At 31.0% G+C, this 19,256-nt stretch overlaps 1 protein-coding gene across 2 annotated transcripts; it reads left to right on the top strand.

The window, feature by feature from the left end:
- Nucleotides 1-1,032: 1,032 nt before the first annotated feature.
- On the top strand, nucleotides 1,033-10,644 carry LOC115880583. 2 transcript variants are annotated; one of them, XM_030897847.1, is made up of 5 exons: nucleotides 1,033-1,429; nucleotides 3,873-4,083; nucleotides 4,198-4,451; nucleotides 6,988-7,352; nucleotides 10,246-10,644. In XM_030897847.1, exons 1-5 carry the CDS (start codon nucleotides 1,391-1,393, stop codon nucleotides 10,529-10,531), a joined length of 1,155 nt encoding a protein of 384 aa, XP_030753707.1. In that variant the 5' UTR covers nucleotides 1,033-1,390; the 3' UTR covers nucleotides 10,532-10,644. The 2 variants fall into 2 exon arrangements, with proteins under 2 accessions (XP_030753707.1, XP_030753717.1); XM_030897857.1 differs by having other exon boundaries at nucleotides 1,033-1,402; nucleotides 10,246-10,642.
- The last annotated feature ends 8,612 nt before the right edge of the window (nucleotides 10,645-19,256 follow it).

Genomic DNA, 19,256 nt, shown 5'->3' with positions numbered 1-19,256 from the left:
AGTTCTCTTGACTAATTTCACTTAGATTGCATGGCATTTTTATTCTTTTATGATTTATAACTTATAAAAAGTCAGAATATATTACTAAACGGTTCTCTAGAATTTACATTACACAAACTAAAACTTAAAAAAATAATATCGCTGCAGTCGAGTCACTGCATACACTTTAAGTTATTTTAGAAAATGTTCAAAAATTCCATTGTTTTGAGTTACATCTTTTTAAAACTGAATTATTACCTATTCTCACAAAAGGACCGGTTGATTTAATTAAACTTTTCTCGTACCGCCACTTCGAGTGCCTCTTGTAATTCATAAGTTCTTTTGTAAACCTTATTTTTAACCATACCGCATAAAAAAATCTAAAATGGATAGGTCAGGTGATCGAGGAGGCCCATGCAATTAGTCCACCTCTCCCTATCCCTGAGTTTGTATTATTATGATATCAATAATTTTTATCATTTCTTTCATTATGCGGGGGCATAAAAATTTTTCGTTGCGTTTTTTTACATCTGGTTGTTCTTAAAAGCTTCCAAAAAATTTCAACTAAAATATCAAAGTAATACAGCTATAGTCATATTCACGGAAAATGACGATCGCTATAGAATATTTTTATTCAGAAAAGACATGCAGAATAGAAAGTTAAATGCGTTAGAGTGAGACAGTTTTCTAATTTTATGTCCTAGGAGATGGACCAAACAAAGATAGAATACATTTATTAGAAAAACTTTATTCGCAGCATTGACGAATGACAGAAATGACTGTTCCATCAAAGTGGAGATGATTGTAAAATAAATTCAACAACATCATAACGTCCATCTCTTATTTCATTCGAGTATCTAGTAGGTATGGTATGATGCAACTGTCATGTTTCTTGAATCGAGCTATATAAATTCATTTAAAACCCACTATGAACAGACTTACTCTACCGTGCCTACATCTAATTGGTGGGAGATATTGTTAACTTATAAATAATTGATTTAAATCTACATTCCATCTTAAACAACCAGTTTTAAAACAACAGACATAGTACAACAGTAGTTTTTTCGAAAAAAAATCATTATAAATTTTAAAACCATCGACAAAATAAATTGCTTGTTTCACACCTATAGCCGGAAGTCCTGTATTCTACCCACTGTCTTCAAAAAAATAGCGCTTCAGGATACTTAGGAGCCTTGGAATCACTAAGGTTTTTTCGTCGATTCGTGTTTTCATTGGTGTTAAAACTAATTTTTCGAATTTCTCCATAAAAGAATTTAAATATTTCATTAGGTATTACGTGGAAGCCTATGGGCAAACGGAGATAAAGGCGGGGCAGACTATATAAGGCTTTAAGGTCATATATCTATTAAATCGTTATTGTCGGTTCTTGTAGTAACAACAGAAATTAATTATGCGGTTTTTGGTAAGTCCTGCAATCATATTTTATCAGGTTTGTGTCGAATAATTTTTCCTTTGTATATGTAACATAAACCAGGTTTGTTATTGATGTTGTTCTGCTTAGTTGACTCTTTGTGTCTCCCTGAAGTTTTTGTAGCTGGGTGTTATGTAACGGAAAACATTCCTTTACACTTGCTGTGTTTGATTTGTGCCTTTCTTTTGTTATAGTTTAGAAATTTTATAAAACATTTTAAGTTTTTACAAATATAACTACAGTGTTTAGTGCACCTTTGTAATAAATCGTAATTATATACGAAAAATAACCCAGAAGGGTTTGACAACCTTATTTTACACAGTGACAATGTTCTGTTATTTTTTGGAAATAACAAAAAAACTCAAATTCATACAATTAATTGTAAGCAATCAAAATTCAGATAAAAACCTAAATGATTAAACGTAGATTTTACACTTCTACTACAGTATTGTTTTATATTGTCTCTCAGTTATAATTTATTATGTTAATCACAATAATAACGTTAGTTGTAATTGTATGTAAATAATTATTAATTATCATACACTAACCATTACAGCAAGGCATGCAAAGGTTAGATATTTTTTCTTATAATTAGTTATCTTAGATCAAATCTGTGATGGAGTAGTTGTGTTAATAATGTATTTTTATTTATTTATACCGTATGATCGAAAAAAGAACGGCGTCAGACATAGCTATTAAATAAAGATCGCTGTCATTTTATATGTAAATTTATATGGGAAATGTCATTGATCGTCATTAACCAAATAAGTGGGTTTTTTTTTCGATCATACAGTATATCAACGTCAAAATCATTTAGTTCCATCGATATACAGGGTGGTCCGAACTGTGCTTCGGAAACTTCGTATAAATGTACTAGCCTGACTTCGTTCGCATCGAATTAATCATTTGTAATGGTGATGATAAAGCAAAGCAAGAATTTCCATTAACATACAAATTGGATAAAATTTTCTCACATTTATGTCAGCATGAGAAAAAACAATATGGCGATATTATTATATAACTTGGTAATATTTGAGGGGTAGTTTCATCCCGTTGGAATTTGACTTTCGAAAAATCCGTTTGCCAAAAATAAGCTTTTTACGTCAAGCAGTTTAAGCAGAATCGTGGTTAAGAAATTACCCAACTTTTTGGAACACCCTGTATGATTTTTTAAAAAATTTCAAAATATGTAAAAAAACCAAATAAATTATGCTTGTCCAAGCGTTTTCCCGAAAGACGAACTGTTTTTTAAATAACAAATATTGTAAAATTTGAGGGGCGTTTTCACCCTCTTGGAATTTAAGATTCGAGAAACCCTTCCTTATCGAACCTCTACACCCCACAGGCAATCCGTTTGCCAAAAGTCAGCTTTAAGCGTCAAGCAGTTTAAGCAGAATCGTGATTACTCAATGGTCATATTTTATGAAACACCCTGTATAAATTTATAAAAAATCTTAAAATATGTAAAACAACAAAATGAAATATACGTGTTTAAGAGTTTTTCCGAAAAACTCACCGTTTTTTAAATAAAAAATATTTTAATATTTGAGGGTTAGTTTCACCCCCTTAGAATTCGAGTTTTGAAAAATCGCTTCTTATCGAACCTCTACACCCTAAAGTCAATCTGTTTTCAGCTTTTTACATCAAGCGCTTTAAGCAGGATCGTGATTAATCAATGACTAGATTTTTCGAAACACCCTGTATACATTTTTAAAAAATCTTAAAATATGTAAAAAAACAAAATAAAATATACGTGTTTAAACGTTTTTTCGGAAACTTGACCGTTTTTTAAATAAAAAATATTGTAATATTTGAGGGGTGGTTTCACCCTCTTGGAACTGGAATTTCGAAAAATCCCTTCTTATCGAACCTCTACACCCTAGAATCAACCTGTATGCCAAAATTGAGCTTCTTACGTTGAGCTTGTTACGTCACATTCTTACGTGTCAGTCACTTAAGGATTTTATATATTAGTATAGATTTCGGAGATACAGGGTGTAGAAGTTATTTTTCCAAATAATTTGTAAAGTAGCGTCAATATTTGGATAAAAATTGGTGTCTGGGAGCTTTTTGACATGAAAAATTTGATTTTGATGTCAATATGACTCCTATTTATTGGGGGCACCACCTACATGTGTTTTAACTGTTTGGAAAGTAATAACTTTTCGACCATACCTGTATAAAACTACTGAGTGAAAAATATACGGTCTAGGGGAGGATGTCTTCTGCGTAAATCTACCTTGATTGTAAAAAATGTCTATACCTATTTTATTATTTTTTTTATTTCTTCGCGCTTTTACCTTGATTGTTTTTGGACAGACTGTAGCTAATAATAATTATTAGTGCTTTAAATATTTGTGGTAGAAAATTCGTATTTTTTTAAAATTATAAAAAAAATTAAGGACTTATACTAATATAAGTAGCAGCTGCAAAAGAGTACAAAATTGTGTTTTGTTTTTAGATACTAATATCATCGGTAATTTATACCATAACAGCTGCACCAACTGGTGAAGTTCTTGTCAAACTATCCCCAGAACATTTCCATCCAATTCACTCGCTCTATCACAGTCAAGATCATGGACAATATGTTTATGGTTATGCGACGCCTACCGTTAGTAGGTCAGAGACAAAAGCTGCAGATGGTGTAACATACGGAGGATACTCATACATAGGTAAGACATATTGAAGGTCAATTTCAGAAATCGAAAACTGTACACCAAGACAGTTTTGACTATTTTGGACACTAATTAAGATTTTCAGTTTAATCATCTAATTTAATTTTGCAGATGGTGATGGACATCTCCAAACCGTCCAATACACAGCTGATGCCACACATGGTTTCAGAGTGGCAGCTTCAAACTTGCCATCAGACGATGCCGAAGTAGCCCACGCCAAAGCGAGTCATTTGGCTGAATTTGAAGCTATCAAAGCTGAGAGAGCCCAGATAGCTGCCCAAGCTGCAGCTGCTGTCACTGTGCCTTACTTTAATCCTGTGGCTGTGCCACACGCTCAAGTACCACAAGTACCTGTAAATCAACTGGTAAGATATTATCAATATTTTTAGCCGACCGACCATACCAACAGGTATGGTAGGCTATTAAGATCGACAAAAAAAAGTTTTTTTAATTTCACTCAAAATGAGTTATTTGGCTCATAAATGACCTAAATACAAAATATTTCCATGGTGTCTGTCTGACTGTCTGTAACACGATAACTCAAAAACCGCTAAATCGATTTTAACCAAATTTGGCACAAAAATACTGTGGCACCCGAGAAACTGGTTATTAGTTTTTGGAGGGGATGGGGGGTTGGTAAGGGGATATGGGAGGGGTTAAAAATTTAAAAAATCGTAACTCCAAAATTAGAGTAGCTAGCGAAACGCGGTTTTCAATTTAAGATTAGGGATAATATTTGCAACAAAATTTGTAATAACATCAAAATCGGTCAAAGTCGCAGTTTTTGAGATAAAAAATTGGAAAAATTCCTTTACTTTGAAACTAAAAAAAACTGCCTACCAACTTTTTATTAACATATTTTACGGGCGGCTATACGTGCCTCCCGGCGCCATTTTTTTTATAATCCATAAAGGGATTTACTCTAAATTGCACTCAATAAATTCAATAATAAATAAAAAGAGGAGTGTTTTTTTGTAAGGTAATAACGTCTATCTGTGTCCGTATTATTTCTATAAATAAATAAAAAAATAGCAATTAACAATTAAACAGAAATTGACAAAATTGTAATTTTATAAATTTCTCTTTAACTGACAAAATTCAATAATAACACTCGCAACTATTGTCCTGCAGTGATATAACAATTTAACTAAATGTATTAATTTAATATTTCCCAAGCAGTTAAAGATATCAGTATGACATTAGCATGAAATATGTACAGAAATATGTTTTGGAAAAATTCAAAAATTCAGTATAACATACTGTGTTCAGTCACAAGTACTGTGTATAGTCAATCAAAATAAAAATCATTTTGTAGTTTTCTTGGCATGATCAACTAATTGGAATTACTTATTTAGTTTTTTTAATGGACTTCATAATGTTACTACCGTATAATCGAAAAAAAAGTAAGTATGTCTAGGGCTTGACCTCACTGAAATTATCATGGATTATTATATATGTCCTCTTTGATGCTATTTTTTTTATCGTATGATATACCTATATTTAACATTATCAAGATATTTAATCTATGTTATCTAACATATGTTAGATTCTACAGTAATATACAGGGTGGTCTGAACTGTATTCCGGAAATTGCGGTAGCATATTCTGCAGATTAAAATAAGTAAGAAAGTTCGTATAAATGTATGTCCTAAAATGGCTTAGTTTTAGAGATACAGGGTGTAGAAGTTTCACTTTTATTTCGATTTTTTCCAAATAATTTCTGAAGTAACGTCAATATTTGGATGAAAATTGGTGTCTTGGAGTTTTTTGACATGAGAAACTTGATTTTGATGTCAATATGACTCCTACTTGTATAGGACGCCACCTACATAATTTTTAAGTGGTTTGAAGAATAATAACTTTTTGGCCGTACCTGTATAAAACTACTGAGTAAAAAATATACATTTACTACGTTTTTTTTTACGTAAAAAAGGTATCTTGGTAAAAATTGCTACGAGTAATGGTTCTCGAGATATTTGGAATCGAAATTATCAATACCTGTCATCATTGACATAAATTAAACATGTTGACTAAATAGCTCATTAGACTGTCGACTGTCGAGAAGCCCCAAATTTGAAATGTTTTTGTGCCAAAAGTTCAACAGAAACTGTTTAATCATCATTTTCTCGCAGATTAATTTGAAATAATAAAAATTTCCCAAATAAATATTTTCCAATTATTTCAATTAAACAATTTTATCTACTCATCTTGTTTATTTTTTGTTAATAATGACATATAATAATGACTACTCCCATTCTAAATATCTTGAGAACGGTTGCTCATTGCGATTTTTACAAACAGACATTTCTTACGTTAAAAATCACAGAAATGAATATTTTTTCACTCAGTAGTTTTATACAGGTACGGACGAAAAGTTACTACTCTTCAAAGCAGTTAAAACGCATGTAGGTGGCGCTCCCTATAAATAGGAGTCATATTGACATTAAAATCAAATTTCTCATGTCAAAAAACTTCCAGGCGCCAATTTTTGTCCAAATATTGACGTTATTTCAGAAGTTATTTGGAAAGAATCGAAATAAACATGAAACTTACTACCTACATCCTGTATCTCCGAAACTAAACATTTTAGTACATACCTTTATACGAACTTTTTTACTTATTTTTGTCTGCAGAATATGTTGCCGAAGTTTCTGGAATACAGTTCGGACCACCCTCTATAATAAATCCATAGAACTATTATAAAAATAAATATAGATTTAGTCCTTTTTAAAATGATAATGTAAGAGAAATGATATTCTACATTAAAATTCTCATTAAACAGACCTTTTTTAAACTACTCCAAACTTAAATACCATAAACAGTTCTCTTTGGTTAATTCCATAATCGCTGTATTATTATTAAATATTAATTAGATACGTAAAACATATATAAATTTTTCAGTTACCAGAACCAGTAACAGACCTTCCCGAAGTAGCCAAGGCTCGTGCAGAACACTTAGCTACCCTTCAGGCCGCCTACAGAAACGCCCAAGCTGCCACTTTAGGATATGGATTACCGCAACCCGTCCAAGATCTTCCTGAAGTAGTTAAAGCCAGAGCAGAGCACTTGGCTGCTGTAGAGAAAGAAAAGGCAAGACAGTTGGAGTTACGTGCTGAAGTTCCTTTGAGTCCTATTCCTGAGAATCTTGATGGCTATGTTGTGCCTGTCCAAACTCATGTAGGCGGCGCCGAGCCTCTTCCTGTTGCTCCTGCTGCTCAAGTGGCTTATGCTCCAGAGCAGTACTCTTATGGACCATATTCATATGGGTAAGAGATATATAGTAATCGCAAAACAATTTCCGACGCACGTGAGTGACAAGCGATGGTGACAGCGCTGCCAGATTGTGACGGATTTATGAGATTGATCTTAATTTAGTAGTGACAAACAATATATTTATTATATAATTTTTTAAATATTTTTACGTTTTATTTTTAATTTAATAACTAATATTTTAGTAACTGAATTAAATTGATTTATTTGTTTTATAGCTTATTTTACTTATTACATATTGGCAAAAACTAGCCAATTATGAAGATTATTCTAAGCGTTATTATGGGTTATTTATTTATTTATTGATGTACACCTTACAACACCATAAGTAGTAATAACAAGTAAGAGGGTGTTATTAATGCACAAACTAATAATCACAGAATTTAATAGAAACTAACGTAGAAATAACTTTGAAAGTGGTGCAAACTTACTTCTCTGACTCCAGTCAAGGGTAACATAGGACCATTATTGTCACGTTCTCGTTCAAAATAGTTTATCAGGGAAGTTACAAGCTGTTTGCTTCAACTGTTTAAATGCTTCGGCATATTTTCAACACACAATTTCAAGAAATGCAATTCAAAAACTCGAAAATTTAGTTCTTAAAAGAACTGTTTGGGCTTTTAAAGTACAATTAAGGGTCTTGTGCAGAACAGGTCCCCACGAAATCGTGGTTTTTTTAATTTTTAATGTGGATCCCATAGTTAATGGAATGGTTTAAAAGAAAAAAATTGTTGGATGAACCACTTTTTCTACGAAAAAAAATAATTGAAAATTCCAAATTTTCACTACATTTCAATGCGAAAACTCCCTATTATAACCTTCATAAAGACAGTAAAATACAAGGTTATGCACAGTGTTGCCATACTCACCCTGTGTAAAATCGAAAACGTTCTACTTTATATTCATTTTTTTTACATTTAGTACGCACTTTAAGAACACGAAAAATTAAAAATATAATAAACGAGGCAAAACAAAAACACTATAAAAATAAATTGACAATAAAATCATTACACAGTATTTAGCACAATTGTTTAAAAATATATTTTTCCCGGATTTGTTCAGTAAGATTCCGAAATCGATGTGATCTGCGTACTTCCAAACACTCCCCACCAACCTAACCTAATCCAATGCATTAACACCCCCAAATAACCAGGCTAACCAATGCATTAACACCCTCCAAATAACCAGACTAACCAATGCATTACCACCCTCCAAATAACCAGAATATCTAACCTAACCTAACCAATGCATTAACACCCCCAAATAACCAGGCTAACCAATGCATTAACACCCTCCAAATCACCAGGCTAACCAATGCATTAACACCCTCCAAATAATCAGGCTAACCAATGCATTACCACCCTCCAAATAACCAGCCTATCTAACCTAACCTAACCAATGCATTAACACCCCCAAATAACCAGGCTAACCAATGCATTAACACCCTCCAAATAACCATGCTAACCAATGCATTACCACCCTCCAAATAACCAGGCTAACCAATGCATTAACACCCCCAAATAACCAGGCTAACCAATGCATTAACACCCTCCAAATAACCAGGCTAACCAATGCATTACCACCCTCCAAATAACCAGGCTAACCATTGCATTAACACCCTCCAAATAACCAGGCTAACCAATGCATTACCACCTTCCAAATAACCAGGCTAACCTAATTGAGCCTAATGACAAAACTTCATTGATTACGCGTCGAAAAACAGTATATATTAAAAAAACTTATATTTTCGTAGAACCTGAAAAATCCGCAAATTTTATTTCAGAAATTGCTTTAAAATAATCCACACTAACGAATAAGCTACTAGACAGTTCAATTTTTGTTGCACTAAAGTGATAACTTACCGTTTTAAGTCCCTCCACAACAACTTTATTTCAGAAGAAAATCATATAAAGTAATTTTATTGACAACGTCGCAAATTCTATGCGAAGGCCATAGATGACATACCGATGATCGATTAACTGTCAATCGAAAAAGTCATAAAATTGCTAGCTTGAGCTGATGTAAATAAATATATTTTCTTAATTTTTATGCTTACAAAGAAGATTCGTTACATTTTTGTGCTTAAATTAGATCATTCCACGTTAGGGTTCCCAACCGTCCCGGTTTGGCCGGGATTAACCAGGAATCAGAATGTTTGTCCCGGCGAAAGTTTTACCTTGGCCGGGACCTGGAAATTAAAAAAATGTGTACTACACACATAATATATTTAATTTTCTAATATTTAATGTCTTGCTTCAATTATTTATAAGCTTAAAAATAAATGTCCCGGAATCGCCGATGCTCAAGTTGGGAACCTTATTCCACGTCTATATAAGGTAATAAAGTACTAATATGTGATGTTTTTACTGAATCCGTGTAGAAAATTTAACATATTTACTGTCCGTCGCCTGTACCTAAAATACGTTTTTTTGCCGCTTTTTAAAGATAAAACACATTCATCCAACAATTTTTATGCTTAAAAATATTCAGTTTAAGATAATCTTGCAAAAAAATCCCAAAAAAGTGTTAAATGCGTGGGGACCTATTGTGCACCAGAGCCCAATTAAAAAAAACTATGAAAATAGGCAAAAAAAAACGAGAATTACTCACAAAGATTCAACAACAACACGATATTATACAAAATAATGACTGACATTAGGATAATTGTCACATAATAAACGACAACCCTGCTGAAAACGGCGCAATGTGACCAACATAGCGATAATAAAATTCGGTTTAAACGAATTTTTGCAGCTTTAATCTTAATAAAATATCTGTTACAATCATTTGCTCTATAAAGTTAAATGAAGAGCTGCTTGGTATCTTAAATTAGACAACAAATTTAAACATTTCTGCCCAATTTATATATCTCTATATCCTTATATTTAGGTATGTGGAGCCATATGCAGCTAAGTCAGAGACTAGATCAGCTGATGGTGTAGTCCAAGGAGGATATTCCTACATAGATGCTTTCGGAGTGGTCCAGACAGTGAACTACATTGCTGATAAGGCTGGGTTCAGAGTAGCAGCTACTAATATTCCTGTAGACAAAAACCATCTTTCGGCAGCCGCTACAATTTCTACTGGGGCTAGGGTAGCACCTGCACCCATTGCTACTGTAGAGGAAAAGAAATTTATTGTACCTGCACTGTACAGTGCAGATATTCATTACTAATGTAAAGAATGCGACTGAAAATTAACTTGTTATGAAAATAAATAAATGTATATATTGTGTATTTTAAAAGTTGAATTTATTTTTAGTAATAAAATTCCTCTGTAGTCTAAATAAATAAAACGGTTAGTTACACCATTTATACAGGGTGTTATTCAAAATTACCCTATTATTTCGTTGTTGCGACACCAAAGGTTCCATCCCCAATTTGTAATGTCAGAAAATGATATATTCTATGATATCTTATGCCACCTTTTGATATTTTCAATTAAAAACAATAACATTTTAATTTTCAATCTAGAGTACCATGGCTGTTTTAAAACCATTAGTTTTTAATCAAATACTCAATTGTTTTCAAATAAAACGAGGGTGGCTCATTAGCATATTTGGAATATTTGGCATTTTTAATACGCAAAAAGTGTTTTTTTATGGGTATAAATAAGAATACGACATTATTGTATTTTAAGGGTTCCGTACCCAAAGGGTAAAAACGGGATCCCTATTACTAAGACTTCGCTGTCCGTCCGTCCGTCTGTCACAAAGGTCTATCTTATGAACCGTTGTAGTAAAGTTGCCCAACCGACTAGACAAAATGTGCTGCCAACTGGAGGACAAATCGTGAACCTTTCGGGGCGGAGTCAAAAATATCGATTATTTTCGTTATTTTCCTCAGAGTAATGTAATAATATAGCCCAGGGTTTCTGCGAACTTTAATAGTGATCAGCTGATTAAGAAATTTAAACGAAACTTTTATTTTCTTGTAAATTGTGGATTATTTTTGCCTGTAATTTTAAGAATTCTAAACCGTATTAACAAAGAAATTATTATTTCGATATGTTGGTACATTATTTATAATTTATGATAATGCTAATTGCTGTTAATTAGTATTTAAAAAAAAGTTACATACCTATTTTAATTTGATTTAATGCAGGTATATAAAATAATCATTTCATTCTTAGATTATTTTATTCTAAATTGAGTGCTTTACGAATTTTATGATATTTTTTTTGAAAACATGAAACTTTTTACATTTTTGATGCCAACTAATTGGCATGGTATTATTGGTATGGAAATTAGCCAAGAAAGAAAAGAATTGGCTATAACTTGTAATTTTTAGAAAAAAACATATTATACCTATATCGCTGAAAAGCTTAAAAACTGGCGCTTTTCATGAAGTCATGGCCAACTATGGTTTCCATTTAAAAAAAACATAATGTTTGTGTCATATGTCAAAAATGACAGGCTTTAGAAAAAAAACAGAAAACACAAACTCATTAGGTATGTGATTATCTACAACTTTTATCTGAAAACTTTTTGTCTAAAATACCGTATGATCGAATAAAAACGGCTTCAGCGATGGCTATGAAATGACGATCGATGATATTTCCCATATAATTTTACATAGATATAAAATGACAGCGGTCTTCATTTCATAGCCATCGTTGACGCCGTTTTTATTCGATCATACGGTAGATTATAATGGAATTAGAGACAAAGTTTTAAAATAGCCAAAATTTGTTTTTTTCGAAATATCTAGTAAGCCTTGAATTTCTCCGAAAAATCCGAAAGGCGCATATTTATGACCCCACAAAACTGCAATTTTTTCTCCATTTAACCGACTCTTATTTGACTAGATTAATTTGATTAATAAAACTCGATTAATTTAATTTAAAATAAATTTGATCAGATTTTTTTTTCGTATATTCTACTACCAGAAAACCAAAATTATATGATAACGCACTTTTCAACAAAGTTGAAGGAAGATATAGTGTATCTATCACAATACTTAATAGAATTACAACAATTAGAAGAAAAACAAAAAGAAAAAATACCCAAATACCTTCACCTACTACTCATCTACAAAATAAACTAATATAATCTCTTATAAAAACACTACACAACTACTTCTTCACTACTTCAACCACTTCTACACTGAAAAAATTATCAAACTTACTAATTAATCAAACAAAAAGAAAAAATAACCAAATTATCCTTTCACCTACTACTTAACTGCAAAATAATAAACTATAAAAACACTACTAAACTATTTCTGGTATTCTACACTAAACATTATAATTAAACTTAATAAAATGAATCTAATTTTACACTACAACCACTACAACTACAAAGAAATAGGAACATTTTTTAAAACTAGAAGAAACAGAACCTCGATACGTGCAACCAGTATAATAGATCAAGCGGACAAAGAATATAATATACTTTAAAAATGTGCATTCAGAAAGAAAAAATATCTCGAAAATTATCTAAACAAACATTTTTGTTTTCTTATCAGTGGAAAGCATCGGCCTCGTCGGCCTTGCGAAATTTGTCGGGTATTTACAATGGTCGAATTGTATAATTACCAGCTTTTATAGCATATCTAATAGGCAAAAAGTATCTGGTCGATTAGTAACCAATTGACACAGTCCGAAAATTATCGATTTTTATTTTCTCTGTTTTTATTGGGCGCTTCAAAATTCAGAGTAACAAAAAATATTTTTCTGTAGTAAAAGACTGTGAAATACGCCCCGCCATCTGGTGCTTTACATCCATAAACGTCTTAGGTTGAGCTACTTTAAAAATTCATATCAAATTCATATACAAGGGTTATAGCTAGACAGTTGAAATTTTCACAGAAAATGTATATATAAAGGAAATTAAGATAACTTTCGTTGCACATCATAATACGACCACCAGCAAACTCCATAAGACGAGGCATGGGGTTTGCTGACGTGCAACGAAAGTTGTTTTAATTTCCCTTAATGTTGCCGCTATAAGATCAAATACTAAAAACAGAATTAAATAAATGTTTATAAATAAAAAAGTACTTTTACTAAACATTATCTTTTAAGTAAGAATTTTACATAGAATCTTTCAAGTCCTCGGTGGCCGCGTGGTTAAAGCGTCAGGACTTTACGCTGCTATGACGTTGGAGCCGTAGTAAGCCAGGTTCGAATCCCAGTCAATGCGGCTTTTTTTTTAATCGTTTTTTTTTATTTTTACATATTTTTACATATTTATTTTTACTTTTTACATATTTGTTATTGATTTGTACAATTTTTAGTAATGTGTTTTTTAATTTTTTTTTTAAAATTACTTATACGCGCATTCAAAATTTCAGCTAAATCGGAAAAAAAATCGATATCTAAAATAATATTGGTTTAAAATCTAAAATCTGGACTGGGTGATACACCCGGTATAAAGCAATTACAACATAAACCCAGTCAATTTTAAACCCATTTAAAACAAATAAAAACATCGTAAAGTTAAACAAATGAAACAATTAACACAATGAGCTTTATCTCGTCTAAACAAAATAAAAAAGTACAGTTTATGCGGTACGATAGTGATATTACATTGAACAATTCGGTCGCATCCGTAATCAGTGCAGACCCATCATTCTTTTTCTGTGATCCGTATAATTATAGTGGGCTATTTTCGATAAACGGAAAACAAAATAATGTCAAATGTCAAGTGTAAGAGTTATTTTTAGTGTTACGCAGACTTTATCTACTCGCAAGATGTGACTATTATTATTAATATTTTTATTGAAATATCGCTGGTCAGTTGTTAAGAGAACGGTGTCCCGACATGGTCAGCATGAAACAGTACAGATGTAAGTTTATTAGATTTTTTCCTTGGCTTATCATATTTTCCCTTGATTTTGAGAAAATTTATAGGTTTTAGAAATTCGGAAATATTAACATTTTTATAAATCTGCAAACTTGACTTGAGTATTGAATACTTAGTCCATAAGGATGATGGCACAAATTTCTTCTGTAGTTCAAAGAAGTAAGTAAGCAAGATAGTTTCAAAACATCCCCCTTTAGAACTTTTTCTTTAATGGCCATAAGTGGGAGTAAAAGACCAACCGCCCGAACAAACACTAGAGGCGCCACCGGTCATCAAATGGTGTAAAAATTGCGAAAATTTATTCATCTAATGCCGTCTAAAATGTCATCTTGATAACAAAACGTTAGTGTTAAAATCATGTTAAAATGTTAAAATTTACAAGTTATAATTAGATATTTTCATAATGGTACAGCGTAATGTTGATATGCAGGTCCAAAACAAAAAGTGCCGTTATATTTTTCAGTTTTCGTTGTCAGCCGCGGAAGTTTCAGTGATTTTAGTGTTGTCGGATATTTTTATTTGTGAAATAGAAATATTGCGTTTGGATTGCAAAACTAAAAGTGGAAGTTTTATTGCAATGTAAGTAAGCGTTTGTCCACTTTATATTTTACTTTTTTCATACCTACGACAAATATACATATATTGAAATTTAACAATTCGTTTTATTTAAAAAACGTTAGAAAACAAGCATGTAATCCTGTAATTGACATAATTGTAATGTAATATATTCCATTTAAATGTAATATATTACTTTACAATTAAAAAAATGTAAATTTAAAAATATATTAAAAATATATACAAGCATTAATTGAAATTTTTAGAGTGCGAACAAACACGAGAGGCGCTTTATTATTTACTTTCATTTTTTAACATGACAGATGAAGTCCTAAAGGGGGATGTTTTGTGCATGTTTTACTTTCATCCAGGGACGGGAAAGTGAAATAGCAAAAGCGGTTCCACCGTTTCCACGGTGGTAGTGCAATTAATTTTTAGGTTAAGAAGTTGCTACTAGTTATTGCCAGATGGCGTTAAATCAGAATTTTTTTGTAGTTTCCATAGTTTCCAACGGCCATTGTCACATTACTGTCAAATTCTCAAAAAATATTGTCGTTGTCATAGCTCCAATCATAATATTATCAAATAAATGATTATCAAAATGTTTTTCAAACTATAATTTGTTATATGTGTTTTAATTAGACAATTCCATTTGTTTGTGGCCCTAAAAATATAATGTAAGTCTTTTATTTTTGCCATAATTTAAGTACCTTTATATAATTACTCCATTTACAAAACTTTGGGCGTATTACGTTGGTCTTGTTTTATTATAATAAACGATGTTTAAATATTTGACTTATAAATAAAAACTTTAAATAATAAATAATATTTCACATGTTTGGCTTTAATTTTATTTAATAATTATATAAATTATACTGTTAAATCTTATTTTTTACACATCACAACGATACTTGTTATTAGTATTATTGAATTTGTGTAAAAATAAGATTTAATAATCAAATTTAATTATTTTAGAGTAAATTCAATAAATACGCTCATTTAAAAAGTCCGCGCTTCGATCCATTTAAAACAAGCCCTACTCAATAGATGGCGCCACTTCTGTAGGACCATTTTTCAGTATGGCAGAGTCCATTCTTTTTCTAGCTAGGTATATTCTTTGCTTTCATCCACTCTTCAAACGCCTTGAATTCCCTATCATATTCGCCACGAGACTTTTCTGGCAGTATTTGTGCTGTAGCCGCCTCTACCTGGTTAATAATTTCTTGCGGAAGATCTTCCTGAATCATTTTTCTTTAAAATCTGACTTGCTGGTTGATAATTCACTATTTTATCGTTAAAAAATCGCGATTTATCTAAATGACGTCTTAATGTCAGTGCTATTTATTATTTACATAGTAACATAAACGCACCCTGATAATTTATTAATTTGCAACAATGAAAGTAGAACTGGTAGATCCTTTTATATCAATTATTCTTTAGAGATTGGACATGTAGAGATGGAAACAGTTCTGCTGTTGGATAAAATTTTGTATGGCACTCGCGTATTATGACATAAGTCACTTGAGAAAATTAGCCCTCTCGGCCTACGGTCTCGAGATTACCTATAAATGTCATCTGACAGTAATCTATTGGTTCTATAATAGTACCATAGTATCAAGGATACTATAGAGATAAGGATAGTTCGATTCCTATATTCCTGCACTGTCAGTTTTTTTATGTTATCTACTGACCGAATTGAAGTTGGCGCTAAAGATTTTAGACAGTGACAGTTATTTTTGCATTTGACAGACGAGCGCACAGTGCGTTGGAAGATAAATTTAGCGGGACAAAAGCGTTTGGTTAGAAATAAGCCAAAAAATGTGTACTGATAAGAATAAATAGTAGACATTCCAATTGATACAAAAATGCATGAATATTCTTTGTATTTCGATGTATTTCGTGCTTATACATTTTATTAGAAAACCAAATTATGTTGAAGATTGCCAAAGGTATGTACTTTTCTACTGTACGTATATTATTTGTTAAAATCCTTTGTGCCTTTCTTCTGCAGATATCAAACTTTCACTTTTTTTTCAAATATCGATATATTTGAAAAAATAAATATAGTTAAGGATTAAGAAAAAATAAATATATTATAGGATAGTATAAAAACAAAACAACTCCATCAAAAGGCACTGAGTTTAAAAAATTGTCTTAGATACTTACTATATATGAATTTACAATTACCGAATGTTAAAATTAAAATATCTATCTTATTTATTATTTTCAAAATAAAATATATTTTTTTAAAATAAATTATAGAGGGTGTCACAAGATTATAAATTAATTAAAACAAAACTGCTAAAGAGTTTTTTGATATCATAATTTTATGTATTTGGCAATAGTTTACAATACGGTTTTTGTGTGTCATGTACGAATAATATCATAGTTTTATTATCTTGTATTTATTTCTTAATAAATTAAGTTGTTAATAAATAAATAAATTTAACCATATAGTTGCTATATATATATATTGCTACGTTCTTAGATTTTAAGTCCCAAACATTGCTCTTGAGATTTTGTCCCGCTAGAATAACCATCCGCCGCACTGTGGAGGGCTGGTCAGCACGTGACGTAGCATTTGATGCGATCGAACGATCCTTAGAATATATACAGTCCTTGCCATAGTATTACTTTTTTTTCCAAACCTCCAAAACCCTTATTGTATATTCAATAATATTCAATATCTGCATATTCAATATCTATCAATTTTTGCAAATTATAAAAAATATATTAAATTATCCACTGTGTAGATTATTAGATTTTAATTGAAAACAAGAAAATAAAAAACAAATAATGGGCTTTAAACTAAAATTATTCTTAGATACCTTATAACACAGAATAACTAGTGTTAAAATTCAGCTGATCTGTATTTCGATAGCGTACTTAATAATATTTATCTGTCATCATATTTATGATTTAATTATGTTAGTTTTATTACATAGTCTGGAAAATTTTAGAGTGATATAAATATTTCAGAGTGAAATTAAAATTTTTGGATTTTATGTTAAATTTGTAGCATAACGCAAGTGATATTTTAGTTCGTTCATTAGTATTTTTAGAAATGATTAGCAATTTAGGATTAATTGGAACTATACTATTTTATTGAAAACAACTTAATTATTGTAGTCATAATATATATGTCTAACATTCAATGTTAATTGCTATTTTTCTATCAGCTTTGAATGACAAATTACTATTAATTATTTTATTGAAACACTTATAGAACAGTTAATAGAATATAGTTTTAATTGCATGAGTAATAAGTTGTTGTCAGATGTCATACTACAATAAACACTCAAAAGCATAGTACAATAAACACTTATTAGTCTAGATCACACACCTAAATCCTGATTACAAATTACTTTTAATTATACCATTCAATAACTCTGGATTCTCTTAAATCACTTAAGTTACTTAAAAAGAAATAAGAACAATACAAAATAAAATATATTCCTCTACTGTCAGTGTCATATATGGTTGATGTTAGCATCATCAGCAGATGATTTAAACTGATATTTATATTCATTCAGAATCTCTCTATTAGTGGCTATTAGTGGTTTAAATTTTATACTTTTTAGTTTTCGATCATTCACAATGTTTAAAAAACCCAATTAAAATTAACAGAATATCCCAGCAACAGCTTGCGTTAGTCAGTTGTATCCATGGAGAAAGCCTAATATTTAGCTTATAAAGCAATCAACGTTTGACTTCTAACCACAATTTCTCATGACGGAAGATGATCAAAGGCCTAAAATGACATTTCTCGCAAATTTTGAACTATAATTAGTGGAAAAGTTAAAAGTTTGATAACTTTTTTCTACTAATTGAAAATTTCTACCACTAATTTTGACGTTCTGAATGCTTACATTGCATTGCAACAAATTCTACGCTAATTGAAACCACTAATTTATTTTACCAATTGCGTTTTGAGTAAAGCTTAATAGTTTAACTCATATGTTAATGATGTAATGATGTCACTAAGTAGTGATTTAGTGCTTTATTTTGTTGTAACGCCAAATGTTACCAAAATTATAAACTATTAATTATTGAGTTCATAAAAATTATAATAAATTTTTAATACAATATTATCCTTATATTTCACATAATTCACATGAATGAAGTATCTAACTATTTTTTCGCATATCTTCCCAAAACCAACCCTGCAATTCATTCATTAAAATCATATGTGCTGTCAATACTCTGTGTTGTCCTACTCCAGCTATATTAAAATAGGGAGAGATGGAAAATGCGATGGAGAAATTTAATGGAAATTCTCGGAATACGTCACACACCCCGAAGCAACCCCAATCGATTGCAAAATGCAGCGCTGCCAAACGTAGAGAAGTTAAGGCATTTTTTAATAGATGAAAAATACATAATTAACAGAAGACAAATATACAAACTCAAATATAATATTGAATATTAATTGTTTGTGTCTACAGATCACACGTATGAAAGTGAAAAAAGGTGACATTTCAGTGTAAAACACTGTATGATAATTTTGAATTCTTCTATACAATTTTCCATTATTTATCTT

This window comes from Sitophilus oryzae, unplaced genomic scaffold (assembly GCF_002938485.1).
Source record: "Sitophilus oryzae breed Bouriz unplaced genomic scaffold, Soryzae_2.0 scaffold_1081_pilon_pilon, whole genome shotgun sequence".
In the NCBI taxonomy this organism is placed as follows: Eukaryota; Metazoa; Arthropoda; class Insecta; order Coleoptera; family Curculionidae; genus Sitophilus; species Sitophilus oryzae.
Note: the sequence above shows the minus strand (reverse complement) of the source record. Positions and strands in the feature narration are given on the sequence as shown.